Source organism: Macaca mulatta, chromosome 2 (genome assembly GCF_049350105.2).
Source record: "Macaca mulatta isolate MMU2019108-1 chromosome 2, T2T-MMU8v2.0, whole genome shotgun sequence".
NCBI classification, from domain to species: domain Eukaryota; kingdom Metazoa; phylum Chordata; class Mammalia; order Primates; family Cercopithecidae; genus Macaca; species Macaca mulatta.
The window spans coordinates 152457562-152485000 of record NC_133407.1 but is presented as its reverse complement, the minus strand read 5'-3'; the positions used below and the strand labels follow the sequence as shown (position 1 = coordinate 152485000).

At 53.9% G+C, this 27439-nt stretch overlaps 1 protein-coding gene across 26 annotated transcripts in view; it reads right to left on the bottom strand.

Annotated features, from left to right (window-relative positions):
- The window catches only part of FBLN2 (fibulin 2), a 111173-nt gene that overhangs the window by 6707 nt on the left and 77027 nt on the right, over positions 1–27439 (bottom strand). For 10 of the 26 annotated variants that reach the window (XM_077993492.1, XM_077993495.1, XM_077993496.1 and 7 more), the window contains 14 exons: positions 23603–23714; positions 22144–22273; positions 17150–17330; positions 13536–13745; positions 12817–12930; positions 11996–12097; positions 9922–10062; positions 5325–5459; positions 3934–4071; positions 2869–3012; positions 2625–2753; positions 1985–2110; positions 1130–1246; positions 488–616 (listed from right to left, as the gene is read on the bottom strand). In XM_077993492.1, coding sequence (XP_077849618.1) covers positions 488–616; positions 1130–1246; positions 1985–2110; positions 2625–2753; positions 2869–3012; positions 3934–4071; positions 5325–5459; positions 9922–10062; positions 11996–12097; positions 12817–12930; positions 13536–13745; positions 17150–17330; positions 22144–22273; positions 23603–23714 — 1908 coding nt within the window. Of the gene's footprint in view, positions 1–453; positions 639–1059; positions 1287–1808; positions 2111–2624; positions 2754–2868; positions 3013–3933; positions 4072–5324; positions 5460–9921; positions 10063–11995; positions 12098–12816; positions 12931–13535; positions 13746–17149; positions 17375–22073; positions 22274–23602; positions 23715–27439 lie in introns of all 26 variants that reach the window. The other 16 variants (XM_077993502.1, XM_077993504.1, XM_077993503.1 and 13 more) reach the window with 10 other exon arrangements.

Below are 27439 nucleotides of genomic sequence, written 5' to 3'. Positions count from 1 at the left end.
GATGAGAAGAATGCGTTTCTGCACCAGGGCTGGGATAAGCCTCCCCATGACACCCTTCCCTACTCCCCAGGATCTCGCCCTACCCTCTGGGTCCACAGACCTGCCTGATCCCCTTGTCCCTGCATAACACTGCAGAGACTTGGGACACTGCCTGGGATCCCTGTGGCTCTTCTGCAGTCTCCTCACTGGACAGGCCTCCTGCCTCCTTAAAACTACCCCATAGAATCCCTGTTCCACTCTCAGGACAGGGTCCAGAGCTGAGCACAGGCCTGGAAGATTCTAAGCTGCATTGAGCAGCAGCAAGATTGTCACCTTCTTCATCTCAGGCATTACCTCAATTAACATGGCCACTGGTAGCATTGGCCATCCTGCATTTATTCACCGGGTATGGGGGCTCCAAGTGCATGCAAGCTCTGTGAGCTTTTCTGTGCCTGCTTGGAGCCTGCCCAAGGCCCCGGTGGAGGCAGGGGCAGGGGGACTTGCTCACCCTTGCAGGACCTTCCGTTGGCCGTCATGGTGTAGCCCTGCTCAGGACATGCACACTGGTAGCTCCCTGGCACATTGAGACAGCGGAAGGTGCAGAGGATGCCGGCGCCTTGAGCACACTCGTCGATGTCTGTCGGAGAGAGGTGCAGCCCCTGGTGAACCTCATCCACCCACAGAGCCCAGCCACTGATAGTCAGCCTGTCCCTGTTACAGCCACAGAGCTTAGGGGACCATTTTTTAAATGAAGACAAGGGGACTGAGAGAGTAGAAGAGAGTTGCCCGAGTCCACGAAGCAAAACAGGACTCCCACTCCAGTGCTCATGCCCGAGGGCTGCTCCCTGACTCCTACTACCAGCTGAGGGGACAATCAGATGCCAGTCACGGGCACCTATGTAAACTTAGTTCTTCATCCCCCTGAAGTCGGGACCACTATTCCCATTTTACAGGGGAGAAGGCTGAGGTCAGAGTGGAGAGGCAATCTGCCCAAGGTCACACAGACAGGAAGCTGCAGGGCTGGGGCGTGAACTCAGATCTGATGCTAAAACCTTTCTGTGTCCATGGCCCAGGAGGGACTCTCGGGGAGCCTGGCACAAGGGAAAGGAGTGCCTCTCTGGAAGGCGGCCCTTGGACAGGGGAAAGGTACCTGTGCAGGTGTGCCCATCCTCAGCCAGCTGGTAGCCCTGGCGGCAGTAGCACTGGTAGGAGCCGTAGATGTTGGCACACTCCTGGCTGCAGCGCTGGGCCTCACACTCGTTCACATCTGCAGGGACACCAGCAGGCAGTCATGGCAGGGCCCAAGTCTGCCTTGGAGAGCCCATCCAAATGCCGTCTGACAGCCAGGCCCACCAAGCTCCCTGGGCTGGACTGGGGTTGACCCATGCGAGGGCCAGCTTTCCTGCCAGGCCCGGTGACTGGGAAGGGATCCGTGGCTTCCCAGGGGTCTCAGCCAACTCACCTCACCAGGAGAAAATGAGGGAATTTCCTCCAGCCTGGGGAGGGGCTGGGAAAGACCGTGCCAGGTAAATGGGGCCGAGACCCCATGGCCCTCTAGTTTGGCCCCTCACCCCCTCACTGAGCAACCTGGTGGCCTTACTCCACACCAGTCCCCATTGAGCTGGGCCAACAGCACCATGAACACATATGGGAATAATGTTACAGCCCTTCCCTCAGCCACAGGCACATCCCGCATAGGTGGGTACACGGACCTTGGAGGCCTCAGATACCCCATTTGTGGGTACAGATGACACAGAGACCCAGCCTCTCTGGACTGAGGGAGCTGGGGCCCCAGGACCTCAGCAGGGGAATTCAGGACAGAAAACAACAGGAGGAAGGTGAGCGTGGAGGCCAGAGAGGGTTGGGTCAGACAGAGGAGGAGGGAGGGGCCAGCGTGGGTGAAGGTGTGAGGGTGAAGGGTCGGGGAAGGCTCCGGGTTTTCCACGGTGGGTCTGCCCCCTGTGGATACCAGGCAGCATGGGGTCAGAGATGAGGGCCAGTGTACCTTCACAGTGCTTGCCGTCCGCTGCTAGCAGGAACCCAGAGGCGCAGGAACAGCGGTAGGAGCCTAGTGTGTTCTCACACGTGTGCTGGCACAGGCGGCCTGGTGAGGCCCAGCACTCATTCACGTCTGTGGGAGGGCAGGCAGCAGGCACAGGGTGGGTGGCCCTGAAGCCAGCTCCCTCCACCCCCAGGGGCCATCCAGGGCCGAAGGGAGGCTAAGTAGGAGAGGGACCCAAAAGGAAAGACAGGGAGAGGCCAGGACAGGCAAAGAGACCAGGTGGCGGGGAGACAGCAAGGGTGTCGGAGGAAGGCGAGAGGAAGAGGCCAGAGGGACAGACACAGGCAAGGCAAGAGACAAGAAGAGATGGTGACAGAGACTGAGGGAAGCAGGAAAGACCAGAGTAAGAGGGGCAGAGCCACAGGGATGAGACAGGAGGGACTGAGAAGGTGGGGGCGGGGGCCAGAGCCAGGCCCTGGCAGGCCCAGCAGGAAGATGAGGCCAGCTGGAAGGCGGCCTTGGGGACTCCAGCAGGTGGGCCCCACTCAGGCAGTGGAGGTGCTGGGCACGGGGAGGTGGAGTGAACAGAGGGCAGGGGCCCAGCCAGGTGTTCCCCACGGGTCCTGGCCACCAGCCTACCTACCGATGCAGCCCCGGCCGAAGGCGTCCCGCTGAAAGCCCGCTTTGCAGTCACAGCGGTAGGAGCCGGGGAGGTTGTGGCACACCTGGCCCTCACCGCAGCGGTGCACACCCGTCTCACACTCGTTCACGTCTGTGGGGGGTGAGCAGGGTACCTTGAGTCCTGGAGCTCCTTCCACACACACCTCCCACGGGTGGGGAAGCGGACAGGCCGGGCTGGCTGGCAGGGTGGGGGCGGCTGGCCTTACCCACACACTTGGCCCCATCATCGCTGGCGTGGTAGCCGCGCCCGCAGATCAGCGGGTTCCTCTGGCACGTGTAGGAGCCCACTGTGTTGATGCAGCTGAAGCCTGGCCGACATGGCTCGGACAGTGACGTGCACTCATTGATGTCTGCAGAGGCAGGTGTGGGTGAGAGGGAGCCTGGCATGGCGTCCTCCCAGGGCCACACTGGGAGGGGTCGGTCCTAGGCTCCAGACCAGCCCTGGTCAGAGCTGCAGGGCCAGACTGTCCCACCTCTGTACCCCACTACCCAAGGGATACACCTCCCAGAACCCAAGCACCTGATGGCTGGCCCTATGCCCTCTCATATCTGCCCAACAGAGCAGCTGGAGGCAGGGCGGGATCGAGGTTGGGTGCTAGGATAACTACACCAACCACGTGCCAGGGGTCTAGGTGCCGCGGAAGTACAGCACATTAACAAGAAGTTTTAGAGGCACAGAGACTAAGTTAGCAACCCCTTTTTGCGAAGGAGTTGTTGGGGGGCGCAGAGCGGGTAGAATCTCAGACCCACTTGGGGACTAGGCCGGCGTCTGTAAACCTGAAAGTCTCAACCCTCGCGTGCAGCACGGAATCATTCTAGGAGGTCTCACTAGCATTCTCCGAAAATGGGAAATTTCAGGGGGTGTCACACGCAGTACTGTGTGGGGACATTTGTGTTCCAGATCTTCCTGGATGTGTGTAGATGTATGTGCCAGGTCATGATCTATCACATAGCCACTGCTGACTGGTTAAAAAAAACTGGATACTCATTCACATCCAGTCCAACCCCACAGATAGCTTCACAGAGGCCACTGAATAATAACTCAGCCAAGGTTTAACAGCTCAAGGTAATAGAAGCAGCTACACTTTGGGGGCGGTGGCGCCCCCAGGGTTGAACACTTGACATGCCCATTCACAGGTAGGGACAAGGGGGCTGGGAGAGGAATGAAGCAGCAAGCCAGGCCTCCCTGGTCTCTAAAGCCCTCAAAGCCCCCGCAATGCCTCCAGTAGAGCCCTAGGCTGGTGATCCCCAGTGCTGCAGCCCCCACTCACCCACACAGTTGCCTTCAGGATCCTGCAGGAAGCCATCCATGCAGCGCTGCCGGGCCTGGCAGTAGAAGGAACCCTTGGTGTTCTGGCACAAGAAGCCCGCCTGGCAGGTGTGCGTGCCCATTGCACACTCATCCACGTCTGCAGCGGAGAGGCTGGGTGTCAAGGGCTGGGGGACAGGTCCTGCCTTTACACCCAGCAGCCCTGCCCACACATCCCCGCCCGCAGACCCGTGACCCCAATGGCTACAAAGATCTCTCCGGGAAGCTGGCAGAGCCACACTGTTGCTGGCATGGCCTTTGTCCCAGGAGTAATAGCAACATGACCATGTTTACTGCACTTCTGCTCGGTCCCACCATTGTTCTGGGCACTCTCAGCCCAAAGAAGTAGATGTCATGACACGCCCCATCTTACAAACAGGGAAGCTGAGGCACAGACAAGGCTCTACCGCCAGGGAGCACTGCACCAGGACCAGAACCTGGGGGACTGGCTCCCAAGCCTGCTGTGTTAGCCGCTGTCCCACACTTGCAGGGGGAAGAAGTGGGGATGTCCCCACCTTGTGCCTAAATCTCTAAGGTAAGGTCATGTGTTCACACTTTAGGGAGGTAGCACAGGTAGCAAGACGGCCTCAACTCTGGAGACTTTCTTTCTGTTTCTGGAACATGCCAAGAGTGCTTCTTCCCCACACCCAAAAGGCCTTGGCATGCCACCCCCTCTGCCTGAAGCTTCTCATTCAGGTCTCAACTCCAACATCACCTCCTCCGGGGCCTCCCTGGACCCACCACTTACAGGGGTCCCCACCCCCAGTCACTCTGCCATCTCCATTTGCCTATGTGGACTCCACTGCCCCCACCACGAGGTCAGAGAAGGGCCACAGCACCCCACCCTGGATCCCTGGTACCCAGGACCTGGCAGGCACATAAGAACAGCTCAGGAAGTACTTGAAAGGATTGGATGAAACCCCTCCCTCTGCTTAGAAGGCTGGAATTTTCCAGTGAAAGGGATGGAGTGAACCCTCTGTGGGCTCCGCCTCAATGTATAAACCAGGCCACAGCAAGGGGCATAACTGGCACCCAGACATCAGCAGGCAGGGGCAAAGCCGGGGTGGACCTAGCCTGCCCTCACCTGCCTCAGACTCCCATCTCTGCCCCAAACACTACCATCGTGGGGTCTTCCCACCAGCAGGAAACCCAACTAAGCGGAGCTTGCTAGAAAGGAGGGGATGGAGAGAGGCACGGCCAGGCCTGAGCGTGGCCAGGGCAGGACAGGGGTGGGGCCGGGGAGGGGTGGGGCAAAGCTGGCCGTTGGGCAGGACAGGGGTGGGGCCGGGGAGGGGTGGGGCAAAGCTGGCCGTTGGGCAGGGCCTCCAGTCGGTCCTTCTGGGCCCTTCTCACCTTCACACTCGCCATCCTTGAGGGCATAGCCCGGTTCGCAGGTGAGTGCCGTGTAGCAGTGGAAAGAGCCCAGCGTGTTCACACAGTGCTCGCCCCGGCTGCACGTGTGCAGGTCCGTCACACACTCGTTGATGTCTACAGGGAGAGCGAGGCTGTCAGAAGCTGCAGAGTCCCTAGGACAGTGGCTGAGTGCAGCCAGCAGACCTTGGGCCACCAGGAGGGAGAGAGCTCCAGGTCCCGCCCTCAACGTGCTCACCATTCAGAGATGTGGCTGATGTCTCAGCACCCAGACATCCCTTCATTCAACAAAGATTTATTGAGCACCTGCTATGCACTAAGCACTGTTCTTGGCACTGGGTGTACATCAGTGACCAAGACAGAAATCCCTGCCCTTGTTGGGCAGACACTCAAGGGGAAAGGACACAATAAATACATAAACAAACATAAATGGAGGTGGTGCTGAGTGCTATGGACAAAACAAAGCAGGACGCAGGAGACAGGGAGTGCCCAGGTACAGTGGGGGGCGTTGTAGGGGAGTGGGTCAGGGATGGATTCTCAGAAAAGAAGACATCTGAGCAAAGATGATACAAGATGACAGACTGGGCCATGCAGACAGACCAGGCAGATGGGTCAGGGACGTGAAGGCCCTGAGAAGGAAACCAGCTGTGCAGGTTCAAGGGCCCGCTAGGAGGTGGGTGTGCTGCAGGGGAGAGAAGGGAGAAAAAGGGGGAGCAGGAGGAACAGTGGGAGCCACAGAGAGTTCCAAGCAGAAGAGAGAGTGGTCTGATTTAATTGGAGCAGGGATCCCTGGCAGGGGCTGGAGAATAGGGGTGAGAATCCAGGCAGGAGATTCAGTGGCTCGGACTACCTTTTATGGGCTGGGACAAGCAACTGGATTCTGAAGTATTTTGAAGCTGAAACCAACAAAACCCACTGATGGATGAGATAAAAGTGAGGTGGGAGGAGGGGACAGGTGGCAGTGAGGGCCGGCTATGAGGTGTAGGCTGCGGGGGAAGGTGGGAGCCCTGCTGGCCGTGAGAGTTTGAGGGTGAAGAGACAGCCAAGGACATGCCTTGGAGTTCACACAAGGGGTCTGAGTGGGATTACTAACTTGAGAATGGTCAGATGGCTGAGGCCACCCAGGGGAGAGAAGTACACGGAGAGGAGGCCAAGGACCAGCTCCTGGGAGATTCCAGGGATACGCAGTTGGGGAGAGGAGAAGCCAATGAAGGAGAGAAAGGACGCATAAGGGAGGTGGGGAGCCACAGAGGCTCAGAAACTGTCCCCGGGCCACAGAGGCCACCAACTCAGAAACCGCCCCTAGGCCACAGAGGCCACCAACTCAGAAACCACCCCCAGGCCACAGAAGCCACCGACTCAGAAACCACCCCAGGGCCACAGAGGCCACCAACTCAGAAACCACCCCCAGGCCACAGAAGCCACCAACTCAGAAACCACCCCAGGGCCACAGAGGCCACCAACTCAGAAACTGCCCAGGGGCCACAGAGGCCACCAACTCAAAAACTGCCCAGGGGCCACAGAGGCCACCAACTCAGAAACTGCCCCAAGGCCAGCGCTAAGCCAGTGTGGAGGGCAGACCCATTTACTCCCTCCTGGTGCTCCACTTTGTGGTGGCAGCCAGGTGCACTAGTCCTCTCCTTATCTATCCATTCCACACATCCTTATCTATCCATTCCACACACATAACTCTGTGCCAGGCTCCTGTGACCAAGCGGGTGTATCAGCCCCAGCCCTGGCCCTCAAGGACAGGCAGGTGGAGGCTTGGGGGCTCCGGCCAGAGAACTACCCACTGTGGTCTGGACCATCAGAGCCACTTCTCAGGAGTGGTGACATTCCAGTTGAGTCTACAAGGATGACTAGGGGACCAGGTGGAGAGGTGGAGGCCAAGGTCCTGGGGAAAGAGACCCTCCCAAACTCACAGGTGAACCAAACAGTGTCAGACCAAGCACACCTGGGGATGGCTGGGAATGGGGAGGAGGGAAAGGGACAGTTCTGGGCCAGTGGTTTCCAAGGAAGGCTTAGTTGGGCAAGATAAAGACTTCTGATTTATAGGCTGGACTTATAGAAGGAGACCGTTCCCAGGACCCCAGAAATGCCCATAACCCAAGGAGCCTCCCACAGCCTGGAGGAATTATGGTAATAAATAGCAGCACCATGAGCAGAGGCTCACCAGGGTCAGGTGGTTTAGAGGACATCGTTCTGCAAGCCCCATTTCTCAGAGGAAGAAATCAGCCTTCCAGTAGTGCTGTGACTGGACCAGAGTCACACGGACAGCCATGTGGCAGATCAAGAATGGAAGTCAGAGCGCCGGGCCCAGAGCTGTACCCTTGCCCCATCATTCAGGCACTGCTGCAGTGCCACTTCATGGGGGGCTCAGAGCTGGGGGCTGCCTCCCTCACATCTTCTTGCAGCCCAGCCCACCTGGAACATTTTTCCCTGTGCCCAAGACAGTCTTCAAAGTTCAGACCAGAAAAGGCAAATGGTAAACACAGGGGAGTCCCTGGCACAGGTCGCACCCAATACTGTCCCACTTTGATTTACATACCTCCAGTGATGGGGAGTTTACTACCTCTGCAGGTTGCCTCAGTGTAACATCGGTTGAATTATAACAATGATGTCACAAGACTAGCAAATTCTTTAAATGGACGAATTCATTCAATCCCCACAATGACACTTTGAGGTAGGTGCTGTTATCTCATTCACAGATGAGGAAACAGGCTCAGAGAGTTTAACCAACTGTTTTAAGGTTTTATATTAGAAATTGATGGAGCTAGGATTTCAGCACAGGCAGGCAGGCTGGCTGCAGAGGCCACACTCTTGATCCTAGCATGAGCCTCCCATCTCACCTGCCTGGGTTAATAAACAAGTGCAGAGCAAACAAATGAACTGCAGGAGAGCCCAGTGGACGTTTGTGGACATACAAATGACGGAAAGAATGCGCCGCAGGTGCTAACACGACGGGATGAACACGTGTTCGAGGGGCATGGAAGGATGAAGAGGCGCTGACGGGTTTGTACAGGATGAACAAGGAGGGAAAGAAATAAAGGAATGCGTGTGAGCTCATAAATTTTGCTGAATGGAATGTGCCCTTGCTCTTTCATTCCCAGAACCCACTTTGCAGCTGCCTGGGGACCCCTTTTAGCGTGAGGTCTTATCTCCAGGCAGCCAGAGGAGCCTGCGTACTTAGGCATCGTGAGAGGGCAGAGCGTCAAGGGAGGGGTGCTCATGGGCCCTGGTGGGATCCGCCTTCCCAGACGCACACACACGGACCCAACACAGACAGGAGGAGCCGGCTGGCTGCTGGCAAGCAGGGTCAGGAGGCGCATGTTGTGCCGACAGCTAGAGGCCTAGGGCAAACATGTCTGCAGCAGGCGTTCAGCCTAGCACCATGGGCTCATGTGCCCAGCGGTGAAAGGCGAGGAAGGAAGGGGATATGTCTAGGCTGGACATGGTCCCCAAGCACAGAGAAGACAAATGGGGCTCTGGTCACACGCCCTGACCGCACTATGTTCTGATCTTACTTCCACACCTTTATTCGAGCTGTTCCTTCCACCCCGCATGCCCTTCGCGATTTCCAAATGCTACCAAATGCTAACCCGATGCCACAGCTGGAATGACCTTGCCCTCTGCTCTTGTCTCTGTGATGGCATTTACCACAGCCTGCCCTGAGTCCCAGCGACTTTGGGTCCATCTTCATCTGGGACCACAAACTGGAGGAGGACAAGGGCTTACAGTCCTCTGCGAAAATATCAGAGGCTGCAAACGTATGCACAGAGCACTCCCAGAGCCCTGGCGCCTGGCCCACGTGGGGCCTAAGAGAGGGGAAGAAAGAGGCATCACTGAGCACCGACCCAGGCGATGTGCAGGCCAGATGCCGGTTATGAGCCTGCACCCAGTCCTCTGGCCCCACGGTCAGAGGGGAGGAAAGGGAGGCTCAGAGGAGAGCTCCACTGCTCAAGGTCACATAGCAAAGGAATGCCAAGCTGGTGTGCAAGGGGGGCTCTGCTGGACCCCAGCTTCTGTCCACCAGCCTCTGCGGAGGACCCTGGGGAAGGCATGTAGCTGTTGTAGCATGCTTACGGTGCCCGGGCTCTGTGCTACCCCGCACACGTCACACAATCATCAAAAGAGGATCAACAGCCTCCTTATTACAGATGGGAAAACCACGGCTGGGGGAAGACAAGTCATTCATCCAAGGCCACAGAGCTTCTGGGGGTCCTGCTTGGAGCCCAGGCCTCCTGCCTCCAGACCCCACACATGCTATCCTTCTCCCAGCATGTCTGACCCCCTCATTTTCCTGCAGCCCAGGTGGGGTCCACGATCCACTAGGCCACACATCCAGTTCCCTGACACACAGACACGTCCCTGGGGAAAGCAGCCTCCGGGTGGAGCTGGCAGCCAAGCGGGACAAGACGCCAGGACACAAGGGCATGACATAGAGCACTGCGGTGCCGGCTGTGCTGAGAGCTCACATGCAAAGGACAGGCCCTTTGGCATGTGGCCACAGTGTGGCAGGTTTGGCGTGGAGCAGAGCGGAGAGCTGTGACGGCGGGCGGCAGGTGGGGCCCTGGCTTACCCACGCACTTCCTGTGCGCATTGAGGATATAGCCATCCGCACAGAGCACTGTGTGGTTGACACAGTAGAAGGATCCCAGGGTGTTCACACAGAACTGTCGCCGGCTACAATCGTGAGCACCCATCAGGCACTCGTCTCGGTCTAGTGGCAGCCGCAGGAGGAAAAACAGAAGGACTGTTAGAGGGGCATGGGCTGCCACGGAGCATCAGTGACAGGAGAATGAGACCCAGCAAGGGGCGGGGGCCTGCCTGGGGCCTCCCCGCCTGACTGTGTGTAGCTGGGCCTCGGGACCAAGCCTGAGCGTGCAGAGCTGGTCCCCACTGCCCCAGTAAGGACGGTGGCAAGGTGAGACTCAGAGAGGGTGGGTGGCTGTCCACAGTCACAGTGGGGACAGGACCAAAGGCTGCCTCCCGTACGCACTCGACACTTCCCACATCCACAGGCGCCAAGAGAACCATGCCACTGAGAGCTTGCAAAGTCCAGTACTTAGACCAGGCCAGAAACATAAACCAGGGAAGGGCCCGCAGGGGTTCCAGGATACTGAGTGTCTGTGCTCCATCCAAAAGGGGACGGGGGTGTGGACCCCTTGTATGCAGATTTCACAAAGTTTCAAGAGAAACCTGAAATCTGGAAGTGTTTTAAACATTCTTGTACTCAACATGTTTGGAACTCACTTGATTATTTCCAATGCAGCAGAGTTGAGCAGCGCTCCTCCACAGGGCAGGTGCCCCTCTGAATGCCTGTTGCAACCTGTGGCCTGGACCCTGGCTTTCACTGCCAGGGCCCCCAGAGGAGGGAGGGGGTCCTGGAGATGTGCAGACATGGGCCAGGCTGCATGACCAGCACAGGCAGAGGGGCCTCACAGGGCTGGGCCCAAAGGAGGCCTGCCCCAGGATAGATGCAGCCCTTACATCTTCAGGATCCTGGGAGACGGGGAGTGGGGCCCAGAGAACCCAGCACCACCTGGACCTGAGAGCTGCCCCCAGCATCGGAGAGGAAGGCCTGCCGGTCACTGGGCAAGTCTGCTCTCCTCTCTGGGCTCACAGGACGGTGTTTGTCCACATCAGAACATAGTCTCGGCTGGGGATGGACACGGGCTCTCAGCTTCTGAGAGGGATGTGGGTATTCACCCAGGCAGACTTGACTCTGTTCTCCCCAGACACCCATCAGGGTCTCATCTCTGAGCCAGAACTGCCATACTTCCTAGACTCTGCATACTCCATTTCTGTCCTGCCCCCAGGCAGGAGGTGAAGTCTTAAGACCTGTCAGCTTGGTTCTTCAGATGCCATTCACTGTGGGAACCAACCCAGCAGGTGCTGGATCCAATGGCCTCATTTTACAGTGGGGGGTCCTGGCCCACAAAGGCCCCACAGAGACGAGACCCAGACCTAGGCGGGGTCACAGGGGTGGAAGGAATGTGATCCTTGGAGAGCTAATCATCACCAATGTCCTTCATTTGGGAACACATTCAGCCAGGCATTCCTGCTGTCCAGCCTCCCTCCCACTCCCCATCGGGGACACTTCCGGCTGCCCTTGAAACAACTGGCATTGCTTCCCCTTCCCCCTCTCCACCCAGGCCTGGACAGGGCTGCACAGACCAGGGCAACCCTCAAGGGCAAGGAGAGTGGAGGTAGTGTCCACAGACCAGCAGTACCCATATCACCTCGTTAGAAGCACAAATTCTCAGGCCCACCCACCCAGACCTATTGACTCGATCTCTGGGGATTCGGCAGAATCTCAGGACCGCCTGTTTGACCCAGGCCTCCAGGGACTCAGGTGCACACCCCGAGGGAGAAACATTGCTCCAGGAAATGTGGAGCAACACCACGGGAGGAGCCCGGGCCCTGTTCCTCTGCAGCCCGCTGCGGCCCAGCCTGGAGTGCATGTACACACCGCACATACAGTGAGAGGGAGTGACTGTTTAACCTGCTCCACTGGGGGTGCTCATCATAGCAGCCAAGACTTTTCCCACACAAACTCAGCAGGTTTTAGGTACCAGCCACGCCTACCTGGAGGCCCCCATCACAGGCCAACTCAGGTTTGCACAGGTAGGAGGGCACCCCAAGGCACTCACCTTCACAGGACACGCCGTCCGCCATGATGGCATAGCCGGGAAAACAGGAACATATGGCTGAGCCCCCAACAGTGCTGCACACCTGCTTGCAGGGTCCGTTGTCTGGAGGAAACCACACAGAAATCAGAGACCACCAGGCCCTGGCCTTGGCCCACACTGGTTCATTCCCCATCCCTGGCTCTAACCTACTAGTGAGACACAGAAACAAGGCCCCTGGGAGGCAGGGAGGCAAGGAGGCTGGGAGACAAGGAACCCCACTCCTGGTCCTTTTCATAGGTTCATCCATTAAGTCTGCTCCAACACCATCTGGCGTCGGGGACGATGTTCTGGGTCTACCTCCCCCATCACTCAGATCCCAGCCCATGCCCTGAGTGACAGCAAGAACAGTGAGGAGATGGAGGAGAAGAAAGAAGGAGGAAGAGAAAGGAAGGAGGCAGGGAAAAAAGTGGGGGAAGGGAATGAGGAGAAGAACAATAAAGAAGAGGGCTTTCTAGGCATCGCTGAACACAGTCTCCACAACAGGTCGGCAAACCAGGATATGACTACCTCAACGTTATAAGAATGGAGACAAAAAGCAGCTAATTGGCTTGTTTGGGGTCACGCACCAGGCCCTAGGCTGCCCCCCACATCACATCTCCTCAGTGACTTCCTCAGCTCCTCACTCAGTCCCAGGTAAGCCCATCATCCCAAAACAGAAGCACACCCTTTGGAGGGGCCATCTTGCACATATCCAGCACCAGAGAGCTCATCACCTGCAAGCAGCCCAGACCCACTCCCTGGACCCTGGGTCCTGTCCTGGAGACACCACCCCCACTGCTTACCTTTGCAAGTGTTGGGCTGCGGCAGTGGCAGCGGGATGGTGTTAGAGGCCACCTGGGAAAATTCTGACTTCAGTGCAGGCTCCTGTGGGGCTTCTGGCTGTGGAGGGTGACCCTCTATCATGGGTAGAGCAGAGAGGGGGTTGGGGGAGGTCTCAGGTCTTCAGCCAGGCCTCAGGCACTTCCAGGCACCTGCCCTTCTCACGCAGGGCACTGACGTTTAATCCCCCACCCCATTTCACGGGAGAGGAAAATGAGGTTTGGAGTGTGCATATACCTTGGGAAAGATCAATCTCAGCTACTGGGGCAGAGGGGGTGGAAGGAAAGGAGGCAAGGAAGAAGAGAGGGGGGAAAGGAAAAAGAGTGTCTAGATTAAAAACCAACAACCAATTCTAGGACCACTGGCTGGGAGGAAATCCCTCTGGATCACCATGGGCCCAGCGCTGGGGAGATAGCTGGGTTTTGGTAAGAGCCTGTCCCTGCACTCAAATATAGGACAAGGCGCTGGGGCCAGGTCCCTGCAGATGGAGCTCCAGGAAGGAAGCTTCTATTTTCCCTGCCTCACAAATCTCCCATCACTGGAGGCCTCAGGCTTCTGTGGGTTCCAACGTATGGGGTAGCAGGAGGTGAAGGACCCCACAGTGTGCACCTCAGGAATGCCACACTCCCCTGGCAAGATCAGCCCTGCCCACAGCTCCTGCCCTGGCCATCAGGGCCCTTACCTGGGCGGCAAGTGCGGCCATCATCCTGTAGTGAGAAGCCAGGAAAGCAGGCACAGTGGTAAGAGCCCACAGTATTGATGCAAAGGTGCTGGCACAGCTCTCCTGGGAGGAGAAGGCACTCATCCTGGTCATCGCCCGGCAGGCTGTTGGGCAGCTCAGCCTCTGTGCCCAGTGACAGGGCCTCTCGGCCCGCCATCTCTGCCTCTGAAACTAGGACAGGAGTTAGAGCTCAAGACAGAGCCAGCTTGGTCAGAGTAGGTGGCTGAGACCACCAGCTTTGGGAAATTAGTGCAGGTCCTCATCAAGGCCTCTGTGTGCCCAGCAGACAGCAAGGATAGATGAAGCAGGATGGATGGGTGGGTGGGTGGATGGATGGATGGATGGATGAATGGGTGGTGACTGGATGTGTGGATGAATGAAGGAGGATAGATGGATAGGTGGATGGGTAGATGGAAGGATGGGTGGATAGATGGATACGTGGGTGGATGGATGAATGGGTGTGTGGCTGAATGGATGGATGGGTAGGTGGATGGATAGATGGATGGGTAGATGAATGGGTAGATGAATGAGTGGATGGGTAGATGGACAGGTGGACAGACAGACAAACAGATGGATAGATTGATAGGTGGGTGGGTGGGTGTGTGGGTGGGTGGATGGATGGATGGATGGATGGATGGATGGATGGATGGATGGACGGACGGACAGACGTACAGACGGATGGGCAAATGAATGAACAGACCTCAAACAGTAAGAATGAACCCATCAGAGCCAGGTCCAAGTCTTCATCACTGAGTCCCCTACAATAGGACAGGGTCAGATCCACAAGGAAGCTCTCACTAAAGTGTTATAATGGATTCAGACCCCTAACCTCAGTGACATCAGGGAGGACCTTCCTTAGCAGCAGAAAGAGCTCCAAATCTGGGCTCCACTGGATCAGATGTGACCACTGACTTGGGCCTTCACTAGCTGGGTCAACTTGGGCAGCACTAGGCCTCTCTGTGCCTCCAGATTCTGGGATAAACCCATCTCCCAGGGTTGTGCTGGGGAACAGGTGAGAGTGGAAGAGAAGGCTCCTGGGGCTGAGCTTCCTTGGGAAGTTCTTTGTTTAACAGCTGTGGGGAAAGCATGCAGCTAGGACTTCAGGGAGAGGCCTACAGCCCCTCTAAGCTCTGTGCCAGCCCTGGGCCTCCGCCCTTCCCACCCAATCCAGGCAGTGGAGCCCACATAGAGAGTAGCTGCATGAAGTCACGTCTGAGGAACGTGTTTCATATGGAGGGTGTTTACATTAAGCTGAAGCCCAATCAGTCCCAGCCGGTGCCTCTAGACAGGGCCATGATGGCTGGCGGTCTGGCCCTGCAGAGACTCAGCACTGCATGCAGGGGGCGGACAGACCTGGGCCCAGGACTCCTCCTAGCACACCACAGGCTAGACAGCACCTCCAGGATTCAGGTTCAGCTCACCCTCACCAGCAACTTCCTCACAGGAGGAGGGAGCATTGATCTCTGGCCTGGATCATGCCTGACTCTGTTGCCCACCTCCCTTCCACCCACCCGCCCTTTGACTTTTGAAGCCAGACTTCCTCCCAAACTCTACCTTCAGCCAGACTCTTCGGGGTGCTAACCTGACCTTCACACCAGTACTCAACCAGCCCCTTAGAGCCAATCTCGGCAAGTAGCATTTCCTTGGACTCGACTTACTCTCTGTACCCACATCGGACTGGCGAGGGTGGTTGGTCCATCTGTTTTGGCCGCCCGGTCCAACCCCCATGCACTTGCCCCTGCCTCATCCTGATGGGAAATCCAGGTATTTGTTCTCCCACCTGTACCTCACAGGATATGAGCTCTTCCTGTATGATCTCCTGGGCCCTGGCACCTGTGGACAGCAGGCATCTTAATCCCTATGCACAGACTTCTGCCATCTTGCATTACAGTGACAGAGATCTGGGTTGACTGAAGCCAAGGCTGACTGGGTCTAGATAAAACTCTGGGCAGCAGGAAGCCTGGGGCAAAAGTGAGAGTCATTAGAGCCAAGGTGTCCAGTCCTGGCTGTGCCAAAGACCCAGCATGTGCCTGGGGCAAGATCCTGCCCTTCTCTGGGCCTCATCTTCCCCCTCTGAGCTACTGAAGCATGGCAACGGTAACAGCAACAGTAGTGGCAATGCTGAGTGCGTCGCTAGGCACTGCCAAAAGCCCTTGACAGGCATCCTATCATTCATCCTTGCACTGAACAAGGTAAAGAATACAACACCATTTAATAGATGCCACAATGAAGGCTCTGAGAAAGAGCCTTCCTTCTGTCTGACTTGCCCCAGGTAAACAAAGGAACTGGGATTCCAACCAAGTCTGCCTGACTCCAGAGGTCAAGAGTTTAATCTTGATACGAGGATCTCATCTGTGGCTTTAATTCCCACTCCATGAAGTGCCCAGGACAAATCCACAAGGGACCCAGATGATGGTCCATAGGAACAGCGAAAAAACTGGGCTAGTGGTTCTAGAACCCACCTGGACATCTGGTCCCCAACCAGTAGAGGCTGAACATGTGGATACCCACAAAGCAGGCCTGCCAGGAATCTCATGGCGCCAGCCCCACAGCCACCAAGGCCCATGTACATAAAGGACATCTGCTGACTCACTGGGGTACCCTCATCAGGCTCCTGCAGACCTACCAGGCACAGAGAAGGCTAATGGTCATGGGTCCAGGAGACAGCCCTGGCTAGGGGACAGGGACTGGACATGGCACCTGGAACAGTGGCCACAGCACAAGAAAGGAAAAAGAAGGGGGTGACACCAAGGACAATAAGGATGGATGGATGGATGGGTGGATAAGCAGATGGATAAATGGACAGATGGGTGGGTGGGTAGATGGATGAATGGATAGATAGGTGAATAGATGATCAGACAGATGGACAGACAGATGGATGGATAAATGAACGAATGGATGGGTAGGTAGATGGAAAAATGGATGGATGGCAGGATGGATGGATGGATGGATGGATGGATGGATGGATGGATGGATAAACAGACAAAACAGATGGATGAGTGGATAATGAATAGGTAGATAGATACATGGATGAATGGATGGATGGATAGATGGATGGGTGGATGGGTGGGTAGGTGGGTGGATGGATGGATGGATGGATAATTGGGTGGGTAGGTGGTTGGGTGGGTGGGTGGATGGATGGATGCATTGATGGATGGATGGGCAGATGATGGGATAGAGGATGATTGAGGGAATGAATGAACGAATGGATGGAGAGATGGACAAAAGGATGGGAGGATGGGTGGGAGATAAGTGCAATGAATAGAAAAAGAGCAGACTGGTAAGTGGATAGGGAGGAAGATGTACAGACAAAATAGATAGGGAGGAAGATGTATAGACAAAGAGAGGGGAAGGTGGTGAGTGGACAGTGAAAGGGTGATGGGTGGTAGTTGGTGGTTAGGTGGGTGGAGTGGGTAATCCACAGAAAACAATGAAATCACCATCCTCAGAACTCTGTTTAGAGCAGAGCTTGTGTCTCAAGCCACAGGCGATGATGGACCCAGGGTCCCCACAGAAGGTCAGAGGTCACCCAGCCTTCGCCCCATATGCCACAGCCAGAGAAGGGCAGCACTCACCTCTCCGTGGTGCAGCCGCGGGCTCTGGAGGTCGGCGGACCTCAGGTACTATGAGAGGCTCTTCACCCTCACAGCAGGAAAGCATGACATGATTGCACGGATAGCCCAGGTTGGGATTGGACTCACATAACTGGCCCTCAGCCCGCACGCGGAGGCCCAGCCCACAGCAGTCACAGCATTGCTGCAAGGAGAGACAGTTATCACTGCCCAATCCCTGGCCCCCGCCTGGAGCTAGGCTCAGGGGAAGGACTGATAAATGGAGGTGAATTCACCATTTTCTTTTCTTGCCTTTTTTTTTTTTTTAATTTGGGACGGAGTCTCGCTCTGTCGCCCAGGCTGGAGTGCAGTGGCACCATCTCGGCTCACTGCAAGCTCCACCTCCCGGGTTCATGCCATTCTCCTGCCTCAGCCTCCCAAGTAGCTGGGACTGCAGGCGCCCGCCACCACACCCGGCTAGTTTTTTGTATTTTTAGTAGAGATGGGGTTTCACCGTGTTAGCCAGGATGGTCTCGATCTCCTGACCTCGTGATCCGCCCACCTCGGCCTCCCAAAGGGCTGGGATTACAGGCATGAGCCACCACACCCAGCTGAATTCACCATTTTCTTATCTCCTCTGCCAAACTATGCACTCTCCCAGGGCAGAGAGGTCCTCTGCCTCTATTTCCCAAGTCTGGCACAAGGTAGGACTAATATAAGTCTTTTGAAACAGATAATAAATAAATGGCCTTTTGTGGAAGGAACTATAAACTAACCCCCCAGCCACACTCATTATCCCCTTATGTTTACTAGCAAACCCCAATTCTATTCAAGTCAGTTAAAAGATGGCATTTCCCAGGGGCCTTTGCAGTTAGAGACAGATGCACTCGGCAGAGCCTTCAGGAGGGCTTTAAACTGGGGATGACTCTACTTGAATCAAGTACATAGCTTTTGCTCCCCCTCTCTCTCCTTCTTGGAGCACATATGTGATGGTTGGAGCTTTAGCAGCCAACTTGGGCCATGAAGTGACCCTGAAGATGGAAGTTACAAGTTAAAGATAATTAAACATAAAAATAGAAGACTAGGTTCCTTAAGATGTAAATCTACCCCAGCCCAGGCTGCTTTTCTTCAAAAATAAATTGGTTTTATTTATTTTAAAATACAGTGGTATACTGGTTGCAATAACAGCACCAATTATTCACTCTTTTCTGTGTTCACTGTCTTTGCAATGTGATAGTGCAGCTGCTTCTATTAAAAGAAAGTGTGTATTTCCCAACCTCTTGGTTGTGCCTTCTGTCTTGCTTTGGCCAATAGAATGAGATAAACGTGATGGTGTGCCAGTTCTTAGCCTAGGCCTCAAAAGACCTTGAATGCTTCTATTTATTTTCTTGGAGCTCTGCACATCCACTAACTGAACAGGCCCATGCTAGCCTGCTGGGGGTTGAGACACTGCAGGGAGCAGAGACAAGTCATCCCAGCTGAGGCCATCCTAGGTCATCTAGCTCCAGTGGAGCTGTTAGCTGACAGCAGCCACATAAGCAAGCACCCACCCCCGCCCCCAAGATCAGCTAAGCATGGCTAAGGTCAGCAGAAGTACTCAGCTGACCACAAATTCATGCATTAAAACAGCAACAGGCCACTAGGTTTTGGAATGTATGTTACCCAGCAACAGCTAACCGATAACTCTATTCTTGCATCTCTCAGTGTTGAACACTTCCCACTAATGAAGGCCCATCACATACTTAACACTTAGTTTGCATTATCTCTGATCCCCACAACCACCCAAAAAGACATGGATTATTATCCTCATTTTACAGATAGAAAAGCTGAGGCTCTCCAAGGCGGGCGGATCACAAGGTCAGGAGATCGAGACCACGGTGAAACCCCGTCTCTACTAAAAATTACAAAAAATTAGCCGGGCGCGGTTGTGGGCGCCTGTAGTCCCAGCTACTCGGGAGGCTGAGGCAGGAGAATGGCGTGAACCCGGGAGGCGGAGCTTGCAGTGAGCCGAGATCGCGCCACTGCACTCCAGCCTGGGCTGGGCGACAGAGCGAGACTCCGTCTCAAAAAAAAAAAAAAAAAAAAAGAAAAGCTGAGGCTCGGAAAAGAGAACTGGCTGGGCACAGTGGCTTATGCCTATAATCCCAGCACTTTGGGAGGCCAAGGTGGGTGGATCACAAGGTCAAGAGATCGAGACCATTCTGGCTAACACAGTGAAACCTCATCTCTACTAAAAACACAAAAAATTAGCCAGGCATGGTGGCGGGTGCCTGTAATCCCAGCTACTTGGGAGGCTGAGGCAGGAGAATGGCGTGAACCTGCTGGGAGGCGGAGCTTGCAATGAGCTGAGATGGCACCACTGCACTCCAGCCTGGGCGACAGAGTGAGACTCTGTCGAAAAAAGAAAAGGAAAGAAAAGAAAAGAAAAAAAAAGAAAAGAGAACTGGTCCAGGGTCAAACATAAAGACAGAAAAGGGGATTCTAAACGTTTCTAAACCCTGTCAACAGGGTCCTATCACTAATACTAGTGGTTTTAAGGAAAAAAATGACCCCAAGATGACCAAAATTGAAGTCAAAATCCTCTCCCAAATGCCAGAATCATCCAGCAGCCTCTGTCACCATCACCCAGGTTTGAGACTGTGGGCTTCTTCAATTCCTTCCCCCGCTCCTCAATCCAGATGAGGTCCCTTCTGGAAGGTTTCCTGAAATTGTGCCACTGTCCTAGTTTGCCGTCGCCTTGCTGTAGACAGCCAGCTATCCATCCCAATGTCTGTTTCCCTTCTTTCTCATGTTCAGTGAGGCACCTGACCTCCCAGAATAAAGACACCACATTCCCTAGTCTTCCTTGCAGTTACATGTAGCCAGGAAATGAAGCTCCAGCCAATGAAATCTAAGCAGAACTACAGTCCACCCTCAAAAAAGGGAGCCCTTCTTCTGCTCATGTTCACAGCAGCATTATTATTCGCAATAGCCAAAAGGTGGAAGCAACCCAAGTGTCCGTCGATGAATGGACAGATACAGAAAATGTGGTCTGTCCACACAATGGAATATATGCCACCTCAAAAAGGAAGGAAACACTTACATTTGCTACACATGGCATGGATGAACCTTGACGACATTATGCTAAGTGAAATAAGCCAGACACAAAAGATCAAACACTGTATAATTCCACTTACAGAGTTCCCTAGAGGAGTCAAACCCACAGAGACAGAAAGTGGAATGGTGGTTACCAGGAGCTACAGGGAGAGGGAATGGGAGTCAGTGTTCAATGGGAACAGTTTCAGCTTGAGAAGATAAGAAACTTCCTTGGATGCTTGCTGGTGATGGCTGCACAACAATGTGAATGTGCTTAATGCCACCGAGCTGTGCAGTTACAAATGGTTAAGATTTTACATCACGTGTATTTCACCACGATCAAGAACAATTTAAGCCGGACGCAGTGGCTCATGCCTGTAATCCCAGCACTTGGGAGGCCGAGGTGGGTGGATCACTTGAGGTCAGGAGTTCAAGACCAGCCCGGCCAACATGGTGAAACCCCATCTCTAGTAAAAATACAAAAATTAGACAAGCATGGTGGCGTATGCCTATAATCCCAGCTACTCAGGAGGCTGAGGTAGGAGAATTGCTGGAACCCGGGAGGTGGAGTTGCAGTGAGCTGAGATCGTACCACTGCACTCCAGCCTGGGCGACAGAGACTCTGTCTCAAAATAATAATAATAATAATAATAATAATTATTATTATTATTATTATTAAAACAAGGGGGCTCTCCTGCCCCTTTCTGGAGTTTGTCCTGGACCATGAGGTGGCAAATGAGAGCTGGCAGGACAAGACCACCATGCCTGTGCCCCGTTCCTGATGACCATGGAGCTGCTCACTCCTCGAACTCAGCCCTGCCTTCCTCCAGCCTGCAGCATATAAGAGAAAAACCAGTGTTCCAGGAAATTTTCCATTACTTGTAGCTAAACTGACACCCTATCCCCCAGTGGCCCCCATGAGCTCGAGCACACAACCTGATCTCCTGCTGCAAATCCCTCCCACGGCTTTACAGACGCTCTGCTTGAAGCCCAAAGCTCTCAGCATTTACTGTCCTTTTTGTTCCAGCCTAAGGACTCCTGGTGGCCTGTCTCTACTGCTGCCAGACCACTGGACCACACACCCCATTTCCCAACGTCCTCGCCTGTGTGTTAGCTCACACTGTTCTCTGCACCACTACTGCCTGGTGGGGTTTTACCCCATCCCAATCCCACCTCCCATGTGCGAGAAACACCCTCAATAACCAGTTCCCACAACTGCCAGAAGGGACTCTCAAACTCTCCATGGGGTCCACCTCACTAAGAGTCAAACCGCAGTCATTCCGATGATGGCCAGGAGCCCTGTCATCTCTCTGGGCTCAGCTCCACCTGCCCCGTTACTCGATGCACTCCAGCCACACAGTCTAGACATGCCAAGCAGACTCTGACCTCAGGGCCTTCGCACATGCTGCACTCTGCCTGAAAGCATTTTCGCAAATGTCCCCCACCCCGGGCATTGCACAAATGTCCCCTTCTCAGTGAGGCTGTCACTGGCCACTGTCAGCTGATACTGCAGTCCTTCCCCAGCCCTGACACTGCTTATCCCACCTCTCTTTAGGTTTTCCTCCTTAGCACAATCGCCTGCGACCACGCCAGGTGCTAACATATTCATTGTGATCTTCCTCTGTCTTCCTGGCCAGAAAGAAATCCCCCAGAGGGCAGGAATTGCCATCTGTGTTACTCATTGCTACATCCCTGATGCCTAAAACAGGGCCCAGGGCACACACTGGTGCTCTAAAAATATTCTGTGAATTAACTGGTCAATATAATAACTGACGATGTTTTCTACACAGATGAAGAGTCCTTCCACCCCAGGCGTGAGGGCCACTCCCAGGAGGAGCCCCAAGGACAGCCTAACTTCTTGGGCCGCAAGGACCTTCAGGCCCAGGCCAGCCTCCCGTCCTGCCCCGCCCCACCCTGCCGAGAAGGCCACAGGTCAGGCTTGCCTTATATAGGGAGACGCCACAGGTGTCGTTGTCCTCAGCCCCACAGGTCTCACCCTCCTTGGCTCCCAGGACGCCGGCCATGCAGCTCTTCTCCTTCAAGTAGGAGACACAGCAGTGCCTCTGGGCTGTCCTGCAACAGAGGGGGCAATTCAGCCCCCAATCGCCCACCCCATCCTCCCAGAGTAGAAAGTGAGTGAGGTTCAGAGGAGGGAAGCCCTGCCCAAGGTCCACAGCAAGGGAGCCAGTGCAGGTGGCAGAGCTGGCACAACCTCCACTGGGTTGCACAGGTTTCATTTCTTGGCTTAACCAAGAAGATGCAGGCCTGGGTCCCACTGGACTCGGAGTTGTGTGTCCCTGACTTCTGAGAGAGAGGGATTGGCATCAGAGTCTCCACTCCCACAATGGTCAGGGAGGACAGAGAGACCCAATCCCAGAAAAGGCTGGCAGGTCAGTCTGGAGGAGCACAGCCTCTGGGTCCCTGGTCACTGCCTGCCAGTCACTGTTGGGCTGCCTGGGGCAGAGGTGGCTGACGAGTCAGCTGCAGAGGCCAGAGCCAGGACAGGGCGGTCGGGATTATGGTGGACAGGGCTCAGCACCCCCTGAGGTAGGGCACATCCACAAGAGGGATGCAAGCATGTAAGGACCGCTTAGCGTCAAACTCCGGGGTCCCAATGCTGCATGCTCTAAGTAGCCCCATATTGGTAGAATGGCAGAAGGGAAAGACAAGGTTAGAACATAAATTTTTTTAAAGGAAGCAGAGTGGTCTGGACATTGGGAAACATGGGGTCTAATCCTTGCCATGCTGCCAGTGAGCTGTGTGGCTTTGAGTGCATCACACTGCCTCTCTGAACTTCATCTTTCTTATTTGGAAAAATGAGCAGGTGAGACAGGGTCCCTGGAAAAAAAAGACAGCATGAGCAGCTGACCAAGAGCTCTCCTGGGCCTGGAAAAGGGAAGGCATGGGGATAAAGGATTGCTTTGCTGCGACATCAGAGTCAGAAGAAACAACCAGCACAGCAGCAAGGGAGCACAGCGAGAGGCCAGCCTCCTGAAGACCCAAGGGTAGCAGAGCGGAGAAAGGAAGAGGACAGAGGAGAGAAAGCCTGAGGGGGATGAGTGCGGCAGCAACTGCAGCATGCGGTGAGAGCAGCACCCGACTATTCCTAGGGGATAGCAGTCCTTTAAAACTTGTTTCAAATTGTACATTCCTCGGATCTTGCTCACTAGGCCAGCTACCAATTTATGTGGCTGGTTTGTTCCTAGGACCAGTCTTGGACTTTCCATGCCTGGAGAAAGCCTGGCCAGATGGCGCATGGCAGCCACACCCAGTCGCCCTCAGGCCCCAGAGGCAGGTGAAGGTGCACTCTCTCTGGGCTGCCCTGGGCCTGGGGTCCTAGGCAAGCAGGATTCTGCAGAAGGCAAATGGGCCGCTCCGCCTGCTCCAGGGAGCCCACCCTACCTGCAGATGTTGCCTTCAGTGCCGCTCTCAGGTATCTCCAGGCACTCGTCATTGTCGATGGCCCACTGCTGTCCGGCTGCGCAGCAGGTCTCGATCAGGTCCTTGGTGGAGCCTGTGGATAGCAACATGAGGCAGAGTCACCATACAGAGGTCACAAGTCCAGCAGATGTGCAGGGGCCTGTCGAGGTCTTTACTGAGCAAGCAAACTCACCCACCCCTGATGCTGTGAATGCTGGTCGCTAACAGCCCACAACACAACTGTCTTTGGAGAACTGTCTGGGAGGTGGAGTCCTCCCTACGGGGGCTGGGAGGAGCCCAGCGAATAACAGGCTAACATGGGGCTAGAGCTCAGCCCCCAGTCTCAAAGCAGTTAGCTCTGTGGGGGCCACTCACACTCTAGAGCTCCCAAGGGGTCAGACCGCACGCGGGCCACAGCTTTGTCTGCCTCTCATCCCTCACTCCTCAGAGAGTTTCTCCTGAGAGTTCTCCCCAAATGAACCAACATGTGCACAAGACCCCCCCAACTCAGGCTCTGCTTCTAAGGAACCCAACCTAAGATGCTATGGCAGGACAAGAGATAAGAAAACAGTAGCAGTGGCAGCAAGAGAAGTTTAAGCTCTTCAGGAAATTCACGGAAGGTTCATGTTGAATACACACTTGACCCCTGAACAACACAGCAGTTTCTTCTGCCTCTGCCACCCCTGAGACAGCAAGACCAGCCCCTCCTTCCCCTGAGCCTACTCAGCATGAAGACCGTGAGGATGAAGACCTTTACGATGGTCCATTTCCACTGCATGAATAGTAAACATATTTTCTCTTATGATTTTCTTAATAACATTTTCTTTTCTCAAGCTTACTTTACTACAATACAGAATATAGGCCAGGCACGGTGGCTCATGCCTGTAATCCCAGCACTTTGGGAGGCCGAGGCGGGCGGATCACAAGGTCAAGAGTTCAAGACCAGCCTGGTCAACATGGTGAAACCCCGTCTCTACTAAAAATACAAAAATTAGCCAGGCACGGTGGCAGGCACCTGTAATCCCAGCTACTCAGGAGGCTGAGGCAGGAGAATTGCTTGAACCCGGGAGGTGGAGGTTGTGGTGAGCTAAGATCACACCATTGCACTCCAGCCTAGGCAATAAGAGTAAAACTCCATCTCAAAAAAAAAAAAAAAAAAAAAAACACTATATAATATATATAACATACAAAATATGTGTTAATTGACTATTTGTGCTATCAGTAAGGCTTCCTGTCAACAGTTAGCTATTAGTTAAGTTTTTAAGGAGTTAAAAGTTACACATGGATTCTTGACTGTTAGTGGGGTCAGCACCCCTCACTCCTGAGTTGTTCAATGTTCAACTGTATTTGTGGCTGGGGAGGTTGGAAGGAGTCAAGGGAGGGGAGAATGTCTTAAAACTCAAAGGCACAGGCTATAGGTTACAAAAATTAATGAATTAGATTACCTCAAAATTCAAATATGTATAACAAAGAATTCCATGTACACATATAATAGACTGCTGATATACCAGGAGATGTTTCTGGAATGTCCAAAACTGACAAGGAATTGCCATCTACAAAACATAATAAACTCCTGAAAATTAACAAGAAAAAAAAGAACTCCAAAGTAAAACATTCCTTAGGCCAGATGTGGTGGTTCACACCTGCAATCCCAGCATTTTGGGAGGCTAAGATGGGTTCGTCACTTGAGCTCAGGAGTTTGAGACCAGCCTGGACAACATGGCAAAACTCCAATTCCACAAAAAATACAAAAGTTAGCCCAGCTACTCAGGAAGCTGGGGTGGGAGGATTGCTTGAGCCCAGGAATGGGGAGGGGGGTTGGAGGTTGCATTGGGCTGAGACAGAGCCACTGCACTCCAGCCTGAGTGACAGAGTGAGACTCTGTCTCAAAAAATAAAAATAAAATATCCATTAAACTAGAAATATGAGAAAGAGTGAGAAATGCCACGCAGAGGTGGGGACCCCCTTTTCTCCCTTCGTGCTGTATTCCTCCACACTGCTGCATGTCTGTGTTCTGGGGTGGGAGTGGAGACTGTGGCCAGCTAGAGAGACGTGGCATCGCTTATGCAGTCAAATACAGGCATCATCAAGGACCCAGATGCTCTGATCCTGGTGCCTGTGCCAGGGAAGTCCCCACCACAGCCCATAACACAACCAGTATAAGGATGCCCATGTCAAGTGTTATTTGTGGAAGGGGGTTGGGGACAGCCTGGGTGTCCATCACTGGGGGGAAGATGAGGAAAATCTGGGGCCATGCTACGTGGAGGAGCTGTCAGAAACAACAGACTGGATACACACACAGCAGCATGAGCTGGACGCACGGACACACAGCAGTGTGGAGGAACACAGCACTAAGGGAGAAAAGGAAGAAACCAAATCAGTTCTACTATACAAATTTAAACTATCACACATAAAATAACAATGCATACTTTGCGAGAACACATGATAGCAAAAAACACACTGAGATGAAACTGTCAGCTATGGGGATGGAGGTGGTGGATGGGAATGGACAAAGACGATGAAAGGAAATAAAATATTAATATATAAATAAAACAAGAGCGAGCCTTGCAAAGAGGATAATAAGAGCCATGCCAAGAAATGAGAAGTGTAATTAACCCAAGCGCTTGCCCCTGAGGTCTGAAAGTGACATTCCTAAGTCAAGTTCATACAGAATGCCTAGACATTTGTGCTGGGGGCAACAAGTAAGAGTTGAGTGCCTCTGAGCTTGATGAGCCTGAGTCCACACCTCAGCATGACCACTGACAGCCGCTTCTCCTCCCTAAAGACTCAGTGTCCTTCTCTGTATGAGGACTGAATGGCTGTGCAGGTGCTAAGGCCCATAAAGCCCTCTAAATGCCCTGAGCAGTTCATGTAAGGGCACAGGGCTGAGGGACAGATGCTGTGAAGGACGGCACCTGCACACTCCAGCAGGAGCAATAGCTCACGGAGGGTCATCAGCTGCGTCACCTTAGCAGGCACGGCAAGTCACCAAGCTTTCCTTAGTTTTCATTCTTTTTCCATAAAACAGGGAAAACAGCTTCCATCACAACCTGTTACTGTTCTGCTCTGAGGCACGGAGAGGAATGAGAACTGGTGTCTACCAGAACACATAGCAAACATCATACTCAATGGGGGAACATTAGACACATCCTCCACTGAATTATTAAGTATTACAAAAATAATGCCCATGGGCCATGCTACTGTATAGAATTGTCCTGGAGATACTAGCAAATGCAGTAAAACAAAAAAAAAGGAGGCCAGGCATGGTGGCTCACACCTGTAATCCCAGCACGTTGAGAGGCCGAGGCAAGCAGATCACGAGGTCAGGAGTTCGAGACCAGCCTAGCCAACAAGATGAAACCCTGTCTCTGCTAAAAATACAAAAAAATTAGCCAGGCTTGGTGTCATGCACCTGTAATCCCAGCTACTCGGGAGGCTGAGGCAAGAAAATTGCTTGAACCCAGGAGGCGGAGGTTGCAATGAGCCAAGATCGCACCACTGCACTCCAGCCTGGGCAACAAAGCAAGACTCATCTTAGAAAAAAAAGAAAGAAAGAAAAAAGGGCCAAAGAAATAATAGAAAGAAGAAGCAATAGTCATTATTGGCAGATGTTATGGTTTCATTGTCCTAGACAATCCAAGAGAATCAAAACTCACAATGTATTAGAATTAATACGATTAACAATAATGATTATAATACAACAGCCAAAAACAAAAACAACACACTCAAATTAGTGGCTTTCCTATACCCCCGTAACAATTAAATAAAAAAGTTAACAGGAAAAAATTCCCATTCAAAAGAGAAACAAACCTAGAAATG